We start from the raw sequence: 17,419 nt of genomic DNA on the forward strand, positions 1-17,419 counted from the left end.
CTGCTAAACTATAATGCGTGGCGGAAGGGGACCATGAAGTTTTATCATTTCACCTGTCCCTATGCCCCGCCTGGCGCCGCCATCTTAAGCAGAAATGAATCATGGGGGCCGCCATTTTGTTGGAGCGGACGGGTATTTCCGGTTCCGGTGGGGTTCCTTCTCTCTCTTTTCCTCTGCAGAGCCGCGGTGCGAGCGGCTGTGGTGCTAGTCTCTGAGTTATCCAACTCCATCCTTGTCGCCCCGGCGACACCCGCACTCCCCGCCGCCATGACTGAGCAGATGACACTTCGTGGCACCCTCAAGGGCCACAACGGCTGGGTGACTCAGATCGCCACCACCCCCCAGTTCCCGGACATGATACTGTCCGCTTCTCGAGGTACGGGCTGAGGTGCGGGGCAAGGGGTTGAAAGATAAGTGGGTTGCGCGTGTCTCTTGTTGTTTCCAGTGGATCGCGAGTTGGCGGCCCGGAAAACTCCGTCCGCCTGCGAGGTGGGGCATGCGGACCCGGGCCTAAGTCTCAGCCTGGGTAAGCCCGTGAGGCATTTTCCACTTTGCAAAGGCCGAGACATAGATCAGCTCGTGGCTGCTAGGATTGCAGGATTGGGGTTTTATTTCTTGCCCGCTTCCTCGCAGATGTGGCTACGTGTGCAAGAGCCTCTACGAGTCGGGCGGGGCGGTGATGACCCCAACATGCCATCTGAGTGCCCATGCTGAGACCCAGAGGCTGTTTCTGAGCTGCCGCCCGGCCCTGTACCTAGTTTTTCCTGGATGGACTCCCAAGGGGAGTCCTGACGCCAATCTCCTTGCAAGCCCGTGTCTTGTCTTTTCTGCCTTTTTTTTCTTGTCATTCTCTTGTTTGGATGAACACGCTATTGTTTGCCCCCACGCTATTAAAAACAGTCTGAGGTTAGGATCATGTGTGACGCATAATCGGAAAGCGTGTCGAGTCCAACACCTTTCAGTGAAAGCTTCCAGCCTTGTAGTGTGTAAATCAACTAAATCCAGTACTTCTGGCATCCTCAGTGGTAGTTGTAGGAAGCCCATATTCAGTCTTCCCACACCCAAGCAGCAGTGTTTATGTATTAGACCTCAGAATAAGATTCAGACATTGGACTGTTATGAATGTCACAAAAAGGCATCCATAATCCGCTAAAGGCCTCCACACCTAAGTTTAATTCTAGTGGCGTTGCTTAGTTCTACTTGACTTTTTTTTGGAATAATGAATCACTTAGCTTTGACTAATGACCGCACTCTCGGCTTGGGGGTCCCCTCCCCCCTGGAGTGTCCTTAATTTCTTGTAAATCCACCAATGACCTTGAGGGATCCTGGATTATCCAGTAGGTCAGTGAGTGGGCTGTGGGATTCCTCACTGGATTTTCTGTGTTACCTCCCCTTAGATAAGACTATCATCATGTGGAAGCTGACCAGGGATGAGACCAATTATGGCATCCCACAGCGTGCTCTTCGGGGTCATTCCCACTTCGTTAGTGACGTGGTCATCTCCTCAGATGGCCAATTTGCCCTCTCAGGCTCCTGGGATGGAACCCTTCGTCTTTGGGATCTCACAACGCAAGTAGCTGCTCATTTAACTATGGGGCACTGGGAAAAAGCTGGGCAGAAATGAGGTAGATGCTGTTGGGAGGTGGTTTCCAAAGGACAGTGAGGTTCATTGTGGGAACTGTAAGGCAGGGCATACATAGAGAAGATAGTTGGGTTGCTTGGCTTCCATCCTTGCTGCTTTTAATTACTTTCACAGAGTTGCTTCAGAGTGGGCTGGTTGAGCAGTTTTGCCACATACTGTGGTTGAGAGTAGGCAAGGGTTTGAACATGTTTTATCTTGGGAGCTCAGTCTTTGGATGGTCAGGCATAATGGAGGATCCTAGTGATGACAGATGACATTGTCAGCCAATCCCCATGTGGGAGTGAGGACATGTCCTGCAATTCTGAAGGGATTCTCTGGCATATGCTCAACCATGTTGTGATCAGACCCATGTCCAGGGTCATGTGAGTAATGGCAGCTCCAGTAAGACCAGGGAAGGCCAGGGAAACAGTCTGATGTGGAAGAATGTTTGCAGAGTCTAGAGACTGACCAAGTCCTCTTCCTTAGGGGTACCACCACACGCAGATTTGTAGGACATACCAAGGATGTGCTGAGTGTGGCTTTCTCCTCCGACAACCGCCAAATTGTCTCTGGCTCCCGAGATAAAACCATCAAGCTGTGGAATACTCTGGGTGTATGCAAATATACTGTCCAGGTAACAGTGAAGGCACATGCAGAAAGCACATGAAGATTCTCTCCCATCCTTCTTAACCTTGGCATTATGTGGTGATTTCAAGCCTGGCTTGGGCTCCAAAGGGGTTCTGTTGATATTAAAGGTTTGGGTTCCAGGGATGTGAGTGCAAAGCCATCAGTGTACCTCCCATGTAACTGAGGGAAGGGGTGAGGGGTTTAGTTTCATGGGACAGGATAGTTTCTCCTTACTTCTTTTCTGTCCTCTAGGATGAGAGCCATTCGGAGTGGGTGTCTTGTGTCCGCTTTTCACCCAATAGCAGCAATCCCATCATTGTCTCCTGTGGCTGGGACAAGCTGGTCAAGGTGAGCTTGAAGTCAGGATGTAGGGCTTTTACCAGCCAGAAGGTTTCCATTGCCTCGTAGGTGGTCATAAGTTCTAACTTTGAAAGCTTTATTCCTCAGTTGACGTTTCCTATTGCTATTTTCTAACTATTAGTTTTTGATATTTGGTGTGGAGTAGCTAATTGAACCCAATATCCCTTGTAGAGCAACGAAGCATTCTTTATTTAATCTTGATTGTCCTTAGGTGACCAAGACAAATTCTTTAACCTTTTTTGTTACTGGTAGAATGAAAAATGGCCACCATATCCAGAAATGCTTTTAAAGAAGGTGCCATGCCTTTTTTGTCTTGAGCCCTCCTGACCCCAGTGGATTCGGAGCCAGGTTTTTCACTTATTACCCTTAACCCTCCCATATCTAGGTATGGAACCTGGCAAACTGCAAGCTGAAGACCAATCACATCGGCCACACAGGCTACCTGAACACTGTGACAGTCTCTCCAGATGGATCCCTCTGTGCTTCTGGAGGGAAGGTATGTTCAGGAGCTGGGAGTATTCTACTCAATGGGGGACAGTGTGTTGTTTTTTTTTGAAAAAATACTTAAGGTAGCAATCCAAGAGTAAATGTTTGTGAAAATTGTTTTCTAAAAATTATATAGACCATACTGTTTAAAAGATTGTTTTCAGTAAAGCTGGTTTCTTAAAGCTGTTGATATTGGAATTCTGTTTTCAGAACTGATTGTAGTGATTTTAGAAATTGTCAGGGCCTTGGTAGGGTTGATGGGGTATCATGCATTAACGGAGGGGCATTCAGAGATATACTGGTATTTGAATCATTAGCTTTGGGGAAGTTGTGGGAGGGAGAATAAGGATTAAGACAGAATCTTGACAGTTGAGATTAACACCTGGAATAGGTTTCATATTACCCTGACTCCCCTTTCCTCTTCTCAGGATGGCCAGGCTATGCTGTGGGACCTTAATGAAGGCAAGCACCTTTATACACTAGATGGTGGGGACATCATCAATGCCCTGTGCTTCAGTCCTAACCGATACTGGCTCTGTGCTGCCACAGGCCCCAGCATCAAGATCTGGGTGAGTATGGGCTACAGTTGAGGGCCGAGCTCCTGGCTTTATTCTTGTGAGCCATGGCAATTGTTGTGATTTCCTGATATGTCACTGCTGGGATTCGAGCTTCCTGAACTGCTGATCATCAGGCTATCAGTGGAGACCCAGGAAGAGCAAGTTACAACTTGCTAGGATTGGGATTTGCAGTGGTGCACGATACTTACCTACTAAAGGGTGTCACAAATTACAGCAATTTATTCAGTCTCAGCATAATCAACCTTTTGGTCTAGATAATTTGGTGGGGGGAGGGGAGACAGTCCTATGCATTTTAGGCTGTTTCACAACATCCTTGGCCTCTATTGCTTGGATGCTTGTAGTAGAATCCCTCCTTACCTTGATTTTGCCCCTTTCCCAGGACTTGGAAGGCAAGATCATTGTAGATGAACTGAAGCAGGAAGTTATCAGTACCAGCAGCAAGGCAGAGCCACCCCAGTGTACTTCTCTGGCCTGGTCTGCTGATGGCCAGGTAAGTGGGTCTCTGCTTAAGTGACTCAGCTTTTACCTTTTCTCTCCACCTCTTTGCTCTTGGAATGTCTTTGACATAAAATGAAATGACAAAACTAGCCAGGTTGATTTGAGAGAACCAAATTAGCTCTACCAGTGAACAGAGCACATGTTCCTGCACTGGAAGGAAAATTGATCTAACAAGCAATGATTACCTACCTTCCGTTAACACTTTGGATAACTTAATCATTTTACAAGAGTATGAGTCCTTACTACCAGCTGTTGCTTCCTCTAGGAATACATACCACCTACAACCTGGTGGTTAGAAGATTGGGGGTCTTAAAAGAAGGGAATGCAGAGTTCCATGGCTCTGACATGACCTATCACTGTCATTTCTCCCTTGCAGACTCTGTTTGCTGGCTACACGGACAACCTGGTGCGAGTGTGGCAGGTGACCATTGGCACCCGCTAGAAATAGAAATAGAGAAATAGAGGGCAGAACTTTGGAAATAAAACATTGGTTTGCTGACTTATAGTGTCTTTCTCTGATAAGCAAAACTGCTTTCTAATGCTGGGTTGCATCACAATGTACTGTGTCTCAGGTATAGATCCTTGGGGCCTCGCTTAAGCCTGGAGAAAATGTTCCTTGGGAATAGTAAAATCTCAGTTCAATCTGTAACATAAATAATTGAGTAGGCATTTGTCATTCCTCAAGGTAATATATTTTGAAACTCAAGTTAGTGTAGTCTGTCAAGTTGTCTTTTTGTTAAAATGGAGATTTTTTTGAACCCTTCGTCTGTGATAAGGCAACTCTCTCCAAAAGAGTTTCTGCTTAAGATCAGGTCCTTTTTACTCCCTCCATTGTTGGAGATTAAAAATTATGTAGTCTGCAGGTATTCATAAATACAATCACAGCTGGCTTTTTCTCGGGTAGTGGCTAAGTAAATATGTAGCATGTTGAAGTAGCCTGTACAGTTTCCTTTGCCATCAACTCCTAATGGTGATAAGGCTACTGTGGCTTTAGCTTCAATTTTATGGGATTTCAGCTAGATGCAATCACATGGAAAGACTTTAGAAATGTAAAGATTCTTGGGAAAACCAGAATGCTAAAACCTCAAAGCAGTGATAGACAAGTGGCAAACAATTTTCAAAGTGCATGCTGAAGAGGGTACCAATAAAACTATGCAGATATTCAAATGGGGTGAGAGTGAATATCCCAATCTATGGAAATAACATGAGTGGTGTAAAACGCAGGTTATGGGGAAGGTACAATCAGTCCTCAGTTCTGTGTCATTACGTTTATTGGAGAGACTGGCTTACTGTGGAAGAAACCCTGGCCCTACATTCTATTTTTGCTCACCTAAAGGAAAGGACTCCACAAAAGAAGCAAATAAACTTTATTTCCACAACACATCCCGTCTTCCCTTTCCCCCAGGAACAGAAGTTGACCTCTGCCATCAAAGCAAAGGACAAAAGCTGACAAGTGACAGAAGGCAAGGGGTTACTAGAAAAATAGATTATACCCAAGGCTCTCCTGGGGATCCAAACCCCTGTCCCCAGGCTCCTGGTCAGGGCTCACCAGATGGAGAGAACTAATATATGAGGCTGGATACTGACACAAGGAACTTCATTGGACAAAGAGGAAAGGAGCCTGGCAGTGAAAAGACCTGGAGGGGATGGGCGGGGTGAGCTTTACTCCTAATGTGAGTGCTGGAAAAAGGGTGGGGGAGAAAATAATTTATTGGGTAATACAATGGTATGTAGTTTCAATTGTGTTGACCATTCCAGATCTCAAGCTAAATTCTGGCCAGTCTATGGAGGTAGAAATTGGGGATGGAAGGAGTCTAGAATCCCTCCTACCTCCCCCAGAGAATAGACATTTATTACCCAGCTCTACCCTTTTGCCTAACCCGCCTCCCCCCAAAGCTTCCAAATCCCTTAGCTAAAATTTGCATCAGAAAATGGAATTTGGGGCAGACAGGAATCTTGCCCAAATATCCCAGCCTGGGAACTGACAAGAAAGGTGAAGAGTAGGGGCAAGGAAAGGGAAGTTAAGTAATAGAGTTAAATCTCCCCTCAACTCCTACTCAAAACCCTGGGTGGACAGAGGGAAGGAAAACCAGGCAGCTGTTCTCATCAGGGACCCATGCAGACCTGTTGGACAGACATTGCAGGTGAGAGAAGGCAGAGCTGCAGGCCAGGAAGGTTCTTTAGGCTCCTAGAGGGAGAAGCGGGCCTGGGGTCAAAGGGGAGTGGGAAGCAACAAACAGTGGAAGGAGCCTTTGAGCCCCTAAACTTATGGGACACCCTCCACCACCACCCGCCCCTCAAGTGCTGACCAGAGGGGCCCCTGCGGGTGGCAGGCTAATCAAGGGCATAGCTTGATACGAGTACCCTTGGAGAGCACTCGAAAGAAAGGGAAGACACGCTCGCCCAGGAAAGCAGCTGAGAAGGTATGCACGTGGGCTAGAGTCTCCGCATTGTAGAAGCCTAGGCGCCCAGCCTCATAGTCCAGGTACACGCCAAAGCGCCGTGGTTTCTCACTTGGGCTCAGCAGTGTCTGCTCCGTTGAGCTCTGTGCCTGGTAGCGTTTGCCATTGGTGCCCACACACCACACTTCGCGCTGGAGCAGGGGCTGTTGGGGTAGGTGGAGCCGGCGGCGGCGATGGTGATGGCGTGAGGAGCTGGCATCCCCACTGCCCAAAGAGGATCCCCCAGAGCCCACCTTCTCCTTATGATGGGTCGATTCACGGGCAGCGCCCACCGCCCAACCCCGCCGCCCTCCCACCTCTACCTCCCAGTAGTGCCGCCCAGAGCGGAAGCCTTGGGCCCCCAATACGCAGCAGTCGGCTGAGAAGCGCTTGGAATGGTCAGCAACCTCCTGCCGCCGCTCTGCCAGGCGGACCCCCCGGCGGTCAGGGGAGAGCATCAGGGCCGGGTGAGCCGTGTCAGGGTCCAGCGTCAGGTCCACTTGTGGAGGGGGAGGACAAATACGCCAAGGCTGGAACAACTGTTCCCCATCAGTAGCCAACTCCAAGATTCAGCCTTTCCTGCTGCCCTCCCCTTTGCCTCCCTCCCTGCCTGCCTTCCAGCTGTCCTCACCCCTCCCCATCCTAGAGACCAGACTTTGGTTCCTATGAGCTCCACCTCTTCCCCGACTCTTGTTTCCAGGACCCTGGACAAGTCTTCCCTCTGGCCCTGGCTCTTGCTATCCACCCTCCACTCCCACCATCAACACCTACCTGGTCTAGGTCAAAAACTACTCTTAGCTTGAAGCCCCAAGCGGCCTACCTGTATCCTGCTCCACCTTAGCCCCAATCTTCCCCCCCACCACGCCCAACCTCCTCCTCAGAACCCAATCTCAGGTCTGTGAAGGGAAAGGAAAAGGAAGGTCGTACAGGTGACCTCCCTACCTCGGGCAGCCTGACAGAACATCCGGCTCATTTTCCTCACGATGGCATCTGTCAAGAAGTCATGGCTATGGGGCTGACACGGGTCAGGGGACCAGACCTCTGGGGGTTGCAGCTGTACCTCTTCACACCTAGAGGAAGGGGACCGGGCAGGGGGTGGGACCATGATATTCCCAGAGGGAAGAGCAGAAGCTGAGGGGAAGGAGAGGAGGGTCCAGGAGGCAGAAACTCGGGTCCTGGGGAAGGAAGGAAAGGAGCGGGATATCCAAGAGAGGTAGGGATGGGGAACCAGATGCCACTGGGTCACAAAGGATAAAGGGTGGCAACACACCTATTGAAAGTCTCCTTGATGTCCTGGGAATAACAGAAACAAAAAGAGGGAGAGGGAAAAAGAGACAAAGAGAGAGTCAGCTGCACACAGACAGCTCCTTTCTCTCAATCTGATTCCAGCCAGAGAAAGGACTGAACTTGAACAGGGAGTAAGAAAAAGCAACCCTCAAGACCCTCAGTAAGTGTGTATCCATCTCAATCATCCCTATGCCCTAGCACACTTATCTCATCCTGCTGTGAGACCAATAATAGAATTTTCAACCCCAGTAAAAGAATTTTTACAACATGACTTAGGCATCTTTCTCAGGATGTCTCTGTCAAAAATTCTTTCCTTGACTCTACTTTAAAACCCTCTTTATACAATTGAATTTCTTTCTTTTCACTGGGTATAATCACACACACACCACATTTGGCATTAACCCTGTCCCCAGCCTCAAAAAACCTTTTGGTCTTAGGTTAAATTATCATGGGTCCTCCCAATGAGAAGAGAGGCAGCTCTGAACAGATGTTTGGTAAGCACTGCCTAACAGAGCAAATACAGGGTGCTGGGGGGAAGGCAGGGGGAGACAGGGAAGGGGGCACTGCTCACCTGGAGCAGCCGCAGGCCCCCCTGCTGGCTCCGCTCCTGGGCCTCCGCCAGCAGGCGGCTCAGCTGGGCAGCCTGCTCCGCCAGGCGGCTGGCCGCTGCTCCTGCACGCCCTAGCTGGGCTTCGTGCATCTCTCGGAGGCGCCGCTCCAACCCTGCCTGCTCTTCAGCCAGAAACCGTGTCAGCCGCCCGAACTCCGAGGCCACAGCTGCCAGCTCTGACTTCATCTGGCTCTGGGATGATGCAAAGGGGATGGTGGATACCACCTCAACACACAGAAACATAAACTTCCAATTTTGCAACTGCTGCCCCTCAATCCAAGGTAATGGAGCTCTGCATCCCAAATGGAAAGGGGCCCCTGTCCCTTCCACCACCTCCCAGCCTTACCAGGCACCACTCCCACACTCCAAAGCACACTGGTCTCAAACTCACTAACTTCTGCCTGCAACTTATCTCCACCCTGGCTATCTAACTTGATTCATTCTTCAGATCTAAATTTAAAAATATTCCCTGAGAGAAGCCTTCTCTCCCCACTAGATCTAAATCAGGACTACCCCCATAAATACCATCGTATCTCCCATAAATATCATTCATTATATATCCTCACAGCATTAATATTAATTTGAAATGTTGTTTACATTGAAGTATCTTTTAACATCCTTTTCCACCACTGCATAAGTTTTTTGTCACAGGATCCTCATACCTCAGAACAGCACCAGTACTTAGTAAACGTTTTTTGCAATGAATAAATTAAAAATTCAGGAATCAAGATATCAAGTTAGGGTCTTGACTATACTACTAATGACTTTGGAAAAGTCACCGAATCCTTCTAGATCAGGAGTCTAGCAAACTTTCTCTGTAAACGGCCAAGTGTTATTTTACACTTTAAAAGCCAAAAGGCAAAATCATGGATATCATTGTGTAGATTGTAGTCTATATATAATCAGAGAAAACTTCTGCCTAATCTCACCCCATTTGCCTGGACTGGGCAATCCCAGATAGTGGGCATGCTTTCCATGCAGGTATCATCAGCTAGAGACATTCTTGGGACAAAGAGGGACAGGCCAGAGTGAGGAAGGAAGTTCTGACTGGCTAAGTCGGTGAAGGAAAGTCAGCTTCACTCTCTGTCCCAGTGATACGCAGACCCGGACATCTTCTCTCTGCATCCCAGGACCCCAGAAGTCTCAATCTGAGCATTTGGCTAAGAGGACCCCCCTGGCTCCCAGACACACTCAGTGTGTGGCAATTGCCAGCAGCAGAGTCCCTAATGTGTAGGTGGCAAAAAAATAAGTACAAGACTTGGGAAGTGGCAAGACCCACCCACTGGCCAGGGAAAGATGAGGGAAGAGGTCAGACAAGAAAGATGTCCTGTCTTGGTCTCCAAAGCTCAGTGCCAGGCCATTCCAGTTTCTGCTGACTTTACAAACACACGTACAGAGTTGGGGGTGGGGAGGGTGGTATTAGGGAAAAAATATCTAAAAATACTCCTTGGGGAGGGGTGATCAATCAAGAAAAACAGCTGAGAAACACTGGACTAGAGAAGACCAGGTCTCTGTAACATTCTATCCTCTATTACACACCATGCCCTCCCCTTCCCGTTCATGCTCAGGGTTGCTCTACCTACCACCTACCATCTGTCCTGGGACCTGGGGCTTCTCTGATGGCTGTTATGTAGATTTTGGCTTGCCCACTTCTGCCCTCTGTGCTATCCAGCCTGGTGGGCACAGGCCTTGAAGTGAGGTGTCTGGGGTGGTAAGCCTGTTCTTCAGGCTTGGGCCACGGACCCAACCTCTCTACACTAGATCTGTTTCCACTCCATTCGGGAACCTAGAATAAATGTGCCCCCTGACCCTTTAAGGCCCCTCTCTCTTCAAAACCCTGGGAATGTCTCTACCTCTCTCCCAGGTCCCTCTTCAGGGAATCTTGTCACCACTTCTGAGAGTAGACAACCCATGTTCCCTGCCCTGATCACAGAGCCAGTAAGCCCTATCAAGGACATTCACCCACCTTCAGTTCTGTCACCCGCCTCTCCTCCTTGGCCTTCATCTTCTGCACAGCCTCTAGATGCTTCCTCAGTGGTTCCACATGCCCCTGCAGTTTGGCCTGAGGGAATGAGAAAAGGAAGGTTAGAAGCCTGGGATAGGAGAGGCACCTGCTTTCAGTGCCCACTTCCCCCATCCTCCCTGCATTGGACTGGGGCTCAAAGCCTGACCCCCATCACAGGTATCAGATGAGCATCATACTCTCTTCCTCCCCTCTCTTCTCTTCAGATGATGACAAAGGCCTCCAACCCTCTGCCTGCACTCATGTATAGAAGAACACACCGCTGAGTGTGTTCTCTATTGGTAGGATCCTGGTGACCATAGAGCTCCATACCCAGAGTTGGGGTGGACCTGGCTTGAGCCCCTCACCACACAAGGTCCTTCCATATGAAATGTTCCAGCCCTCAAAAGCAATCTTCCTCATTACTTTCATCTCTAAATATTTCTCTGATGATTTTGTGCCTGTGCTAAAAATCTTTCAGTGGTTCTCAATCACCTGCAAAATATGAGGTTCCTTCATTGCCTCTACATTTCTAGACTTCTCTACTACACTTACCCCTTCTGACATAGACTCTTAGTTTTAGCCACATAAAACTGTCTTTTCCCGAATGTAATTCTATTATCTTCATACATGCTCTTCCCTCTTTCTGGGATTTCCTTTCTTCACCTGGCCCAAGGCATTCTTCCTTTAAAATACCAGCTACCTGGGGTGCCTGGGTGGCTCAGTCGGTTAAGCGGCCGACTTCAACTCAGGTCATGATCTCGTGGTCCGCGAGTTCAAGCCCCGCGTTGGGCTCTGTGCTGACAGCTCAGAGCCTGGAGCCTGTTTCAGATTCTGTGTCTCCCTCTCTCTGACCCACCCCTGTTCATGCTCTGTCTCTCACTGTCTCAAAAATAAATAAACGTTAAAAAAAAAAAAATTTAAATACCAGCTACCTGACCATGGTCCTCCCTGCCCCCAACTTCCTCTGTCATCCCAAGGAACATGAATACAACCTTTACAATACTTCCTAGACACTTTAATGGTTTTTAAATATGTCTCTGCCAGGATACAATGGCTCCTTGTGGGGCAGGGGCCCCACTTTACTTATTTTAATTTCTATGCCTCTTTGTCCATCTGCTTTCTCTCTCACTCACTTACTAAATGGAAAACAAGGGGTGCCTGGGTGGCTTAGTCAGTTAAGAGACAGACTCAGTTTTGGTTCAGGTCATGATTTCAGTTTGTGGGTTCAAGCCTTGAGTAGAGCACTGGGCCTGCTTGGGATTTTCTCTCTCCCCCTCCCTCTGTCCCACCCTCACACGAGCTCTCTCTCAAAATAAACAAACTTAAAAAAAATTATTACTGGGGCGCCTGGATGGCTCCATTGGTTGAATGTCCACTTCAGCTTAGTTCATGATCTCACCACTCATCAGTTCGATGCTGTGCTGACAGCTCAGAGCCTGGAGCCCGCTTCAGATTCTGTGTCTCCCTCCCTCTCCTCCTCCCCTAGGTCACACTCTCCCTCTCTCAAAAATAAACATTAAAAAAAATTTTTTTTAATTATTATTAAATAAATATAAATGGAAAACAAAACCTCTCTCTTCCTAAGATTTTAACCTTCACAGCAAATATGCATTTGAGCTCTATGTTCCAATCTCTTGTAACGGTATCTTTTTCTTTTTTTTTTTTTTTAATGTTTATTTATTTATTTTGTGAGAGCAAGGGGAGGGATAGAGAGAGAGGGAGAAAGAGAATCCCAAGCAGGCTCCCTGCCCCCAGACGTGGGGCTCTATCTCAGGAACAGTGACATCATGACCTGAGCTGAAATCAAGACTCAGAGGCTTAACCGACTGAACCGCCCAGGTGCCCCCAGAATCTTTTTCTTTAAAGGGCTGTTAGAGACCAGAAATAGGCCCAACCTGTTTTCTTTCCTTTTTTTTTTTTTTTATGTCTCCTACTACTTCTGCCTTTTTCCTTGAGAGGTAATACAGAGCAGAAGAGCTCAAGCCTAGACTCCAATCTAAACCTAAATGTAGCCAGGTGACTGAGGCAAGCAGCACTTCCAATTTCCTCATCTTACATGGGAATTGGGAATAACAGAATGCATGTTATGGACAGTATGCTTCACACAGTAGCACATAGTAAAGATCAATAAATGTTATCTAGTATTCTCTACCTATGTCTAAACTGCCAATGACAACCTGATAATGACCCTTGAACTAAAGAGGTTACTGACCCAGAGAAGAGTACAAAAGGCAGTGGTTGTTGCACAGGATGAGTGGTTCTAGAAAAAATTACATTAATAATATTACAATCAACCCCTGACATGAAAGTAGCATAAACTACAAAAAATTTTGTTTTTTGATATTACCTTCTATTTTTCTCCAATCCTGTTCAGAATTTATGATGCTTAAATTTCCCATTTAATAATTTTCATAAATCATTGACAAATTCATGAGCACAAGTCCAAACAGAGTACTATTTTAAGAGAAATTTTCAAGAACTTTCACTTTTTTAGGAGATTTATTTATACATCATCCATATTATTACCTACTCAATAAAAAATATTTCTATAAAACAACACTGTTCCAAACTAGTGCTAGTTAGTGTACAGATTTGAAAAGAATAAACTACGTACCTATAAAATAGCCTGTAAATTAAAAAAGGAATCACTCAAATTAGTTCTAAATAATAAAATCCATGTATTTACATTTGCTGATCAGTTAATGGCAGATTATTTGCATCTATGTGGCCTCCTCAAATTACAGAGCCCTACTAGGCTGGCATACAACAGACATGGCTAACACAAATTCACAAATAAAAATCCAGTTTCAGAAGCCCTTCAGAAGAGCCCTGTAGAAGGAGGGTGGAGAACAAGTGGAATGTCCATGAATAGTCCATCCCAACATTTAATTAACAAACTGCACACTGAGGAGCCAAGAGGAGATAAAAAGGACAAAAGGAAATCACAACCTCCCCTAACAACACAGAGCCTAAACAACAGGTGATATTACCAATGCAGTGATGCCAATGCTAGGCTGGGCTTTCTTAAAGACACTCTCCCTGTCTCTGACTCAGAATCTCTAGTGGTAGGGCCCACTGTACTTTTGAAAACTCCCCTAGTAATTGGGAGTATCACTGTGTGGAAGACATAGTTTCTTGTCATGAGACGATGTAAGTTTGTCTTAGCTGTACCACTCATAGCTGAGAAGCTCTAGACCTGTTACTCTAAAACTGGGGTGATGCACAGACCACACAGGAGCTACCCTCTCTTCCTCCTGGTCCCACTGTTTCAAACCCTTCCCAGCCTTCACTAAGTAGTGCTATTTGTGCTGGCTGTCTCACAGACCAATCTCCTTTACCTGTATCCCAAAAGAGTAAAGGCCAGAAGTAGGGTGCAAAGTATTAACCAAACTAGAATCAGACTCCAAGAAGTCACATATCAGTAAAGTCAAACTAACGACAGACATCTAAATGGTGATGACACTGTTAACAGTATGCAGGGGCACAGGGGCAGGTCATAACTAAGTCCATCACTTACTAGTAGCTATGTGGCCCTGTGTATATTACTTAAGTCTATTTCCTAATCTGTAAAACAGGGACAGAAACCATATCAAACTCACAGGGTTGTCTGAAGTTTTAAATGAGATAGTCCATGAAAAGTGTTTAGTACAGTGCCTGGTGTACATAGTAAGTTAAGTGTTCAGTAAATATTAACTTTTAACCCTGGAAAAATTAATGCTCCAAGGCTTTTAGAGATGCCTGGGTGAGTGAGTGCAGAGCCTGGTCTTCTGACTTAAAAGCTTCTCCCTTTTATCTGCATTCTCAGGTAAGGTAAGAACTTCTAGTCAGTACATCCAACTGATGCAGATTTAACAAAAGTCCTCAAGGACAGAACCAAGCCGTATCATGGGGTAGGTAGGAAACCCATTAAAAGGCAAGTGCAAAGCATCTGGGTCTGACACTAGTAGTCATTTCTACACTCCTGCTCCTTAGGGCCCTTTCTTGTTGAGGCCTCAAGTCCTTTCCATCTCCAGGGTCCAAGTCAAGGATAGACTGAAAACTTACCCAGAGGAAAATGAGACTGGTGGTAAAGCCTGAGGGACCTGTCACCTGTACTCCTACACTTAGGGACAATGGAAGTGTGAAACAGCAGTGGCTTTCCCCAAGACATGCAGCCCAGTGTACAGGATCCTTCTCACTCCAACCCACCTTGATGCCACTAAGTGCTTAGAAAAGGAGAATCAGTGCATGAAGTTCTGGGGAGTGGGAGGGGACATATTGCCTTTTCCCAGCTTCTCTCCACCCCCACAAAACTCCCATCTTCTACTTCTCTCACCTTGTACTCCTGCACCACCTCCTCCAATGGCACCACGCTGTGCTGTTTGTGGCTCCTGGATTCTCGACACACCACACATATGGCCTCTTCATCCACCTCGCAGAAGAGCTTCAGGGCTTCCTGGTGTTTGGGACAAATGCCCTGCTCGTTCCCACGGCTCCCTCGACCAGGAGTTGGGTGCATCTGTCGAATCACCTGGACCATGTTGGCCAGCTGCAGGTTGGGGCGGAAGCTCCGCCTGGGAAAGCTCTTTCGGCACTGGGGGCAGGTGAAGCACCTCCGAGGGGCTGGAGGCGGGGGCAGTGGGGTGACGGGGTCTAACTCCTCTTCCTCGTCCTCCTCCAGCACTTCCTCCTCGTCCTCCTCATCCTCCCCTCTCAGGTCCTCCTCCATGTCCCCCAAGTAGTAGTCCAAATCTTCCTCCTCGTCCTCCTCCTCCCACACATAGTCCATGTTGTCCCAGTTGGACCCGCCCATGCCACTGGTCCAGAACACACCCTCCTCTTCCTCCTCGACCTCCTCCTCCATGTCGCCCTCATAGTCTTCATCCCTCATGGGGGTGTCCCACCCTCCACCGGCCCCCACAGCCTCCACCTCCTCCTCCTCTCCGTCCTCCTCTTCCTCTTCCCGGTCTAACTCGTCCCTGTCCTCCTCATCTTCCCCTCCCCACAACTGGGTTACACACACTCGGCAGAAGTTGTGCCCGCAGCCGATGGACACGGGGTCCGTGAAGTAATCGAGGCAGATGGCGCACACCGCCTCCTCCTGAAGGGTCTGCACAGGGTTGGGTGTCATGGCAACGGCAGCCATCTTAGTGTCCAGTCAGCCAGTGTAGATGGGCGGTGGGGGGGCGGGGGCGGGGGTCTTCCCTCTCAGACGCCCTGACGACCCGGCCCCACCCCCACCCCGCCTCTCCACACCTTGCCTCAATCGCAGACACAGAAAGGTCCTCCCGACAACCCCCCCTCCACAAAGTTCCCTACTCCTAGACGACAACCGTGTCTCTGCGAGGGGAGGGGACAGAGCTGAGCGCTACAGCCAAGTCCCTCAGGTGGCCCTGAGTGCAAATCTGTCCCAACGCTCCCTTGGCCTCCTCATAAACCCCCGCCCCTCCTCACTTCCTGGCTCCGCCCCCTCACTTCCGGCCTCCCTCTCAACACTTCCGGTGTCTGCGAGTCACCTAAGCTCGCGAGTTCCCCCCGCGGTAGCGCTACGCCCCCTTCTTTCCTCTCGGGCCCCTGGGCGACAGGAAACGGCGAGGAGACGCTCTAGCAGGCACACGGGAACAGGACGGGAGGGCTACAACGATGGAGGCCCACGTCTCTGTAATACGAAGGAGCAGGGAACGCGGACAACTCTAAAGGACCGGCCTCCTCCATCCCCCGCCACTGGGGATAAACTTCGGGGAAAGGTTGAGGCTCTTAACGGCCGTCCGCTCTCGGTGCTATGACTGCGTCGGCCCAGCGCCATCCTACTAACCGGACAAGGAGGACAACGCCAGGGACTCCCCACAGCTGATGCCGGAAGCGGAGGGGCGGGTCCCGGTGAGCGCCCTCAAGTACTTCCGGCCCTTCTAGGCCGAGGACTTTGTTGGTTGGGAACTCAGAGTGCCTCAGGGATCCAGAAGGCGACCGGACATCTTCTCCAACCTCCCCACTGTAGTTGGCATTTCCACGCGCATTAGAAACTGCCGTCTGGTCACTGTCGTAGCGTTTAGATGAACTTTTCTAACTGCCCATCAATAAAGGAGTAGTGAAACCGTCACATAAACATTCACACAGTGGAACACTCTTTATCTGTAAAAAGGGAATCCTTCACGATTTACTCTGAAGTGAGAAAAGCAAGGTGCTGAAAAGTGTAGAAAAGGGGGGGGTTAAAAATGTATTTGATATCTTTGTAGTCCTGTGCTTACTCGTATAAAATAAGTATAATAGTTGCCATCAGAGGGTTTTGTGAAATTAGAGTTAATACAATTTCAAAGCTATGTTGCTTAACATATAGTGAGTTAAGTCATTCAGCACTTTCTGAGTGGGCACCATGCATGCTCCGCGTCCAAACTACCTCGAGGTCTGTCTTCATGGAGTCTCAGTCTAAGAGAATGGGCTCCAGTTCGGTTTGTGGTATTAAATTATTATTATTATTATTATTATTATTATTTATTTATTTATTTTGAGAATCTCATACAGGCTGTAGAACTATGCTACCAAAGATGCTGCTTTCGTACGTAGAGCATCTCTGCCAAATAGATTATTCGGGCGATTGAAATAATACTTGAGGAATTTTTAAAAAGAAAACAAAAACTGGAGGGGGAGTTACAGGAACGCAATTCATGTACAGAAGTCTCAGTGAATGCGAAACGCTGCGGAATGCCAGGGCTGCGCACGCAGAACTCACCCTGTTCTCGAGGCGCTTTCCACCTAGTAGGGAAACTCGGAGTGAACGCCTGCTTCCTCGGAGGGGTGGCCTGAAACGCTAAAATCACGAATTCTCGTTGGTGAACAACTGTAGGAAGCCACGCCAAAAGAAGTGTGGATAGGAGACCTGAACACAGTTCAGCCGGCAGCTCAGAAAACGCCAGTCACTTACTTGGA

At 48.2% G+C, this 17,419-nt stretch overlaps 2 protein-coding genes, 1 long non-coding RNA gene and 2 other non-coding genes across 9 annotated transcripts; 4 read left to right on the forward strand and 1 right to left on the reverse strand.

Annotated features, from left to right (window-relative positions):
- Positions 1–145: 145 nt before the first annotated feature.
- Positions 146–4,669, forward strand: RACK1 (receptor for activated C kinase 1). The gene is made up of 8 exons (XM_025924225.2): positions 146–376; positions 1,398–1,569; positions 2,108–2,255; positions 2,501–2,596; positions 2,994–3,104; positions 3,523–3,663; positions 4,052–4,162; positions 4,547–4,669. Exons 1-8 carry the CDS (start codon positions 268–270, stop codon positions 4,610–4,612), a joined length of 954 nt encoding a protein of 317 aa, XP_025780010.1. The 5' UTR covers positions 146–267; the 3' UTR covers positions 4,613–4,669.
- Positions 383–798, forward strand: LOC147584559 (uncharacterized). The gene is made up of 2 exons (XR_015251218.1): positions 383–526; positions 634–798. It is a non-coding gene; the product is annotated as an uncharacterized LOC147584559 (long non-coding RNA).
- Positions 671–738, forward strand: LOC112861876 (small nucleolar RNA SNORD95). The gene has a single exon (XR_003223752.1). It is a non-coding gene; the product is annotated as a small nucleolar RNA SNORD95 (small nucleolar RNA).
- On the forward strand, positions 1,876–1,954 carry LOC112861862 (small nucleolar RNA SNORD96 family). The gene has a single exon (XR_003223738.1). It is a non-coding gene; the product is annotated as a small nucleolar RNA SNORD96 family (small nucleolar RNA).
- Positions 4,670–5,520: 851 nt separating the features above from the next.
- On the reverse strand, positions 5,521–17,373 carry TRIM41 (tripartite motif containing 41). Of its 5 annotated transcripts, XM_086706686.1 has the most exons (8): positions 17,223–17,373; positions 14,829–16,676; positions 12,726–12,773; positions 10,475–10,570; positions 8,470–8,733; positions 7,882–7,904; positions 7,554–7,681; positions 5,521–7,110 (listed from the first exon to the last, which is right to left on the reverse strand). In XM_086706686.1, the coding sequence occupies exons 2-8, from the start codon at positions 15,636–15,638 to the stop codon at positions 6,509–6,511; spliced, it is 1,971 nt and encodes a 656-aa protein (XP_086562812.1). In that variant the 5' UTR covers positions 15,639–16,676; positions 17,223–17,373; the 3' UTR covers positions 5,521–6,508. The 5 variants fall into 5 exon arrangements, with proteins under 5 accessions (XP_086562812.1, XP_025780003.1, XP_086562820.1 ...); XM_025924218.2 differs by lacking the exon at positions 17,223–17,373 and having other exon boundaries at positions 14,829–16,891; XM_086706694.1 differs by lacking the exon at positions 17,223–17,373 and having other exon boundaries at positions 8,470–8,700; positions 14,829–16,889.
- Between the last annotated feature and the right edge of the window lie 46 nt (positions 17,374–17,419).

This window comes from Puma concolor, chromosome A1, assembly GCF_028749965.1.
Source record: "Puma concolor isolate L17-30 chromosome A1, mPumCon1.1.hap2, whole genome shotgun sequence".
Classification (NCBI taxonomy): Eukaryota; Metazoa; Chordata; class Mammalia; order Carnivora; family Felidae; genus Puma; species Puma concolor.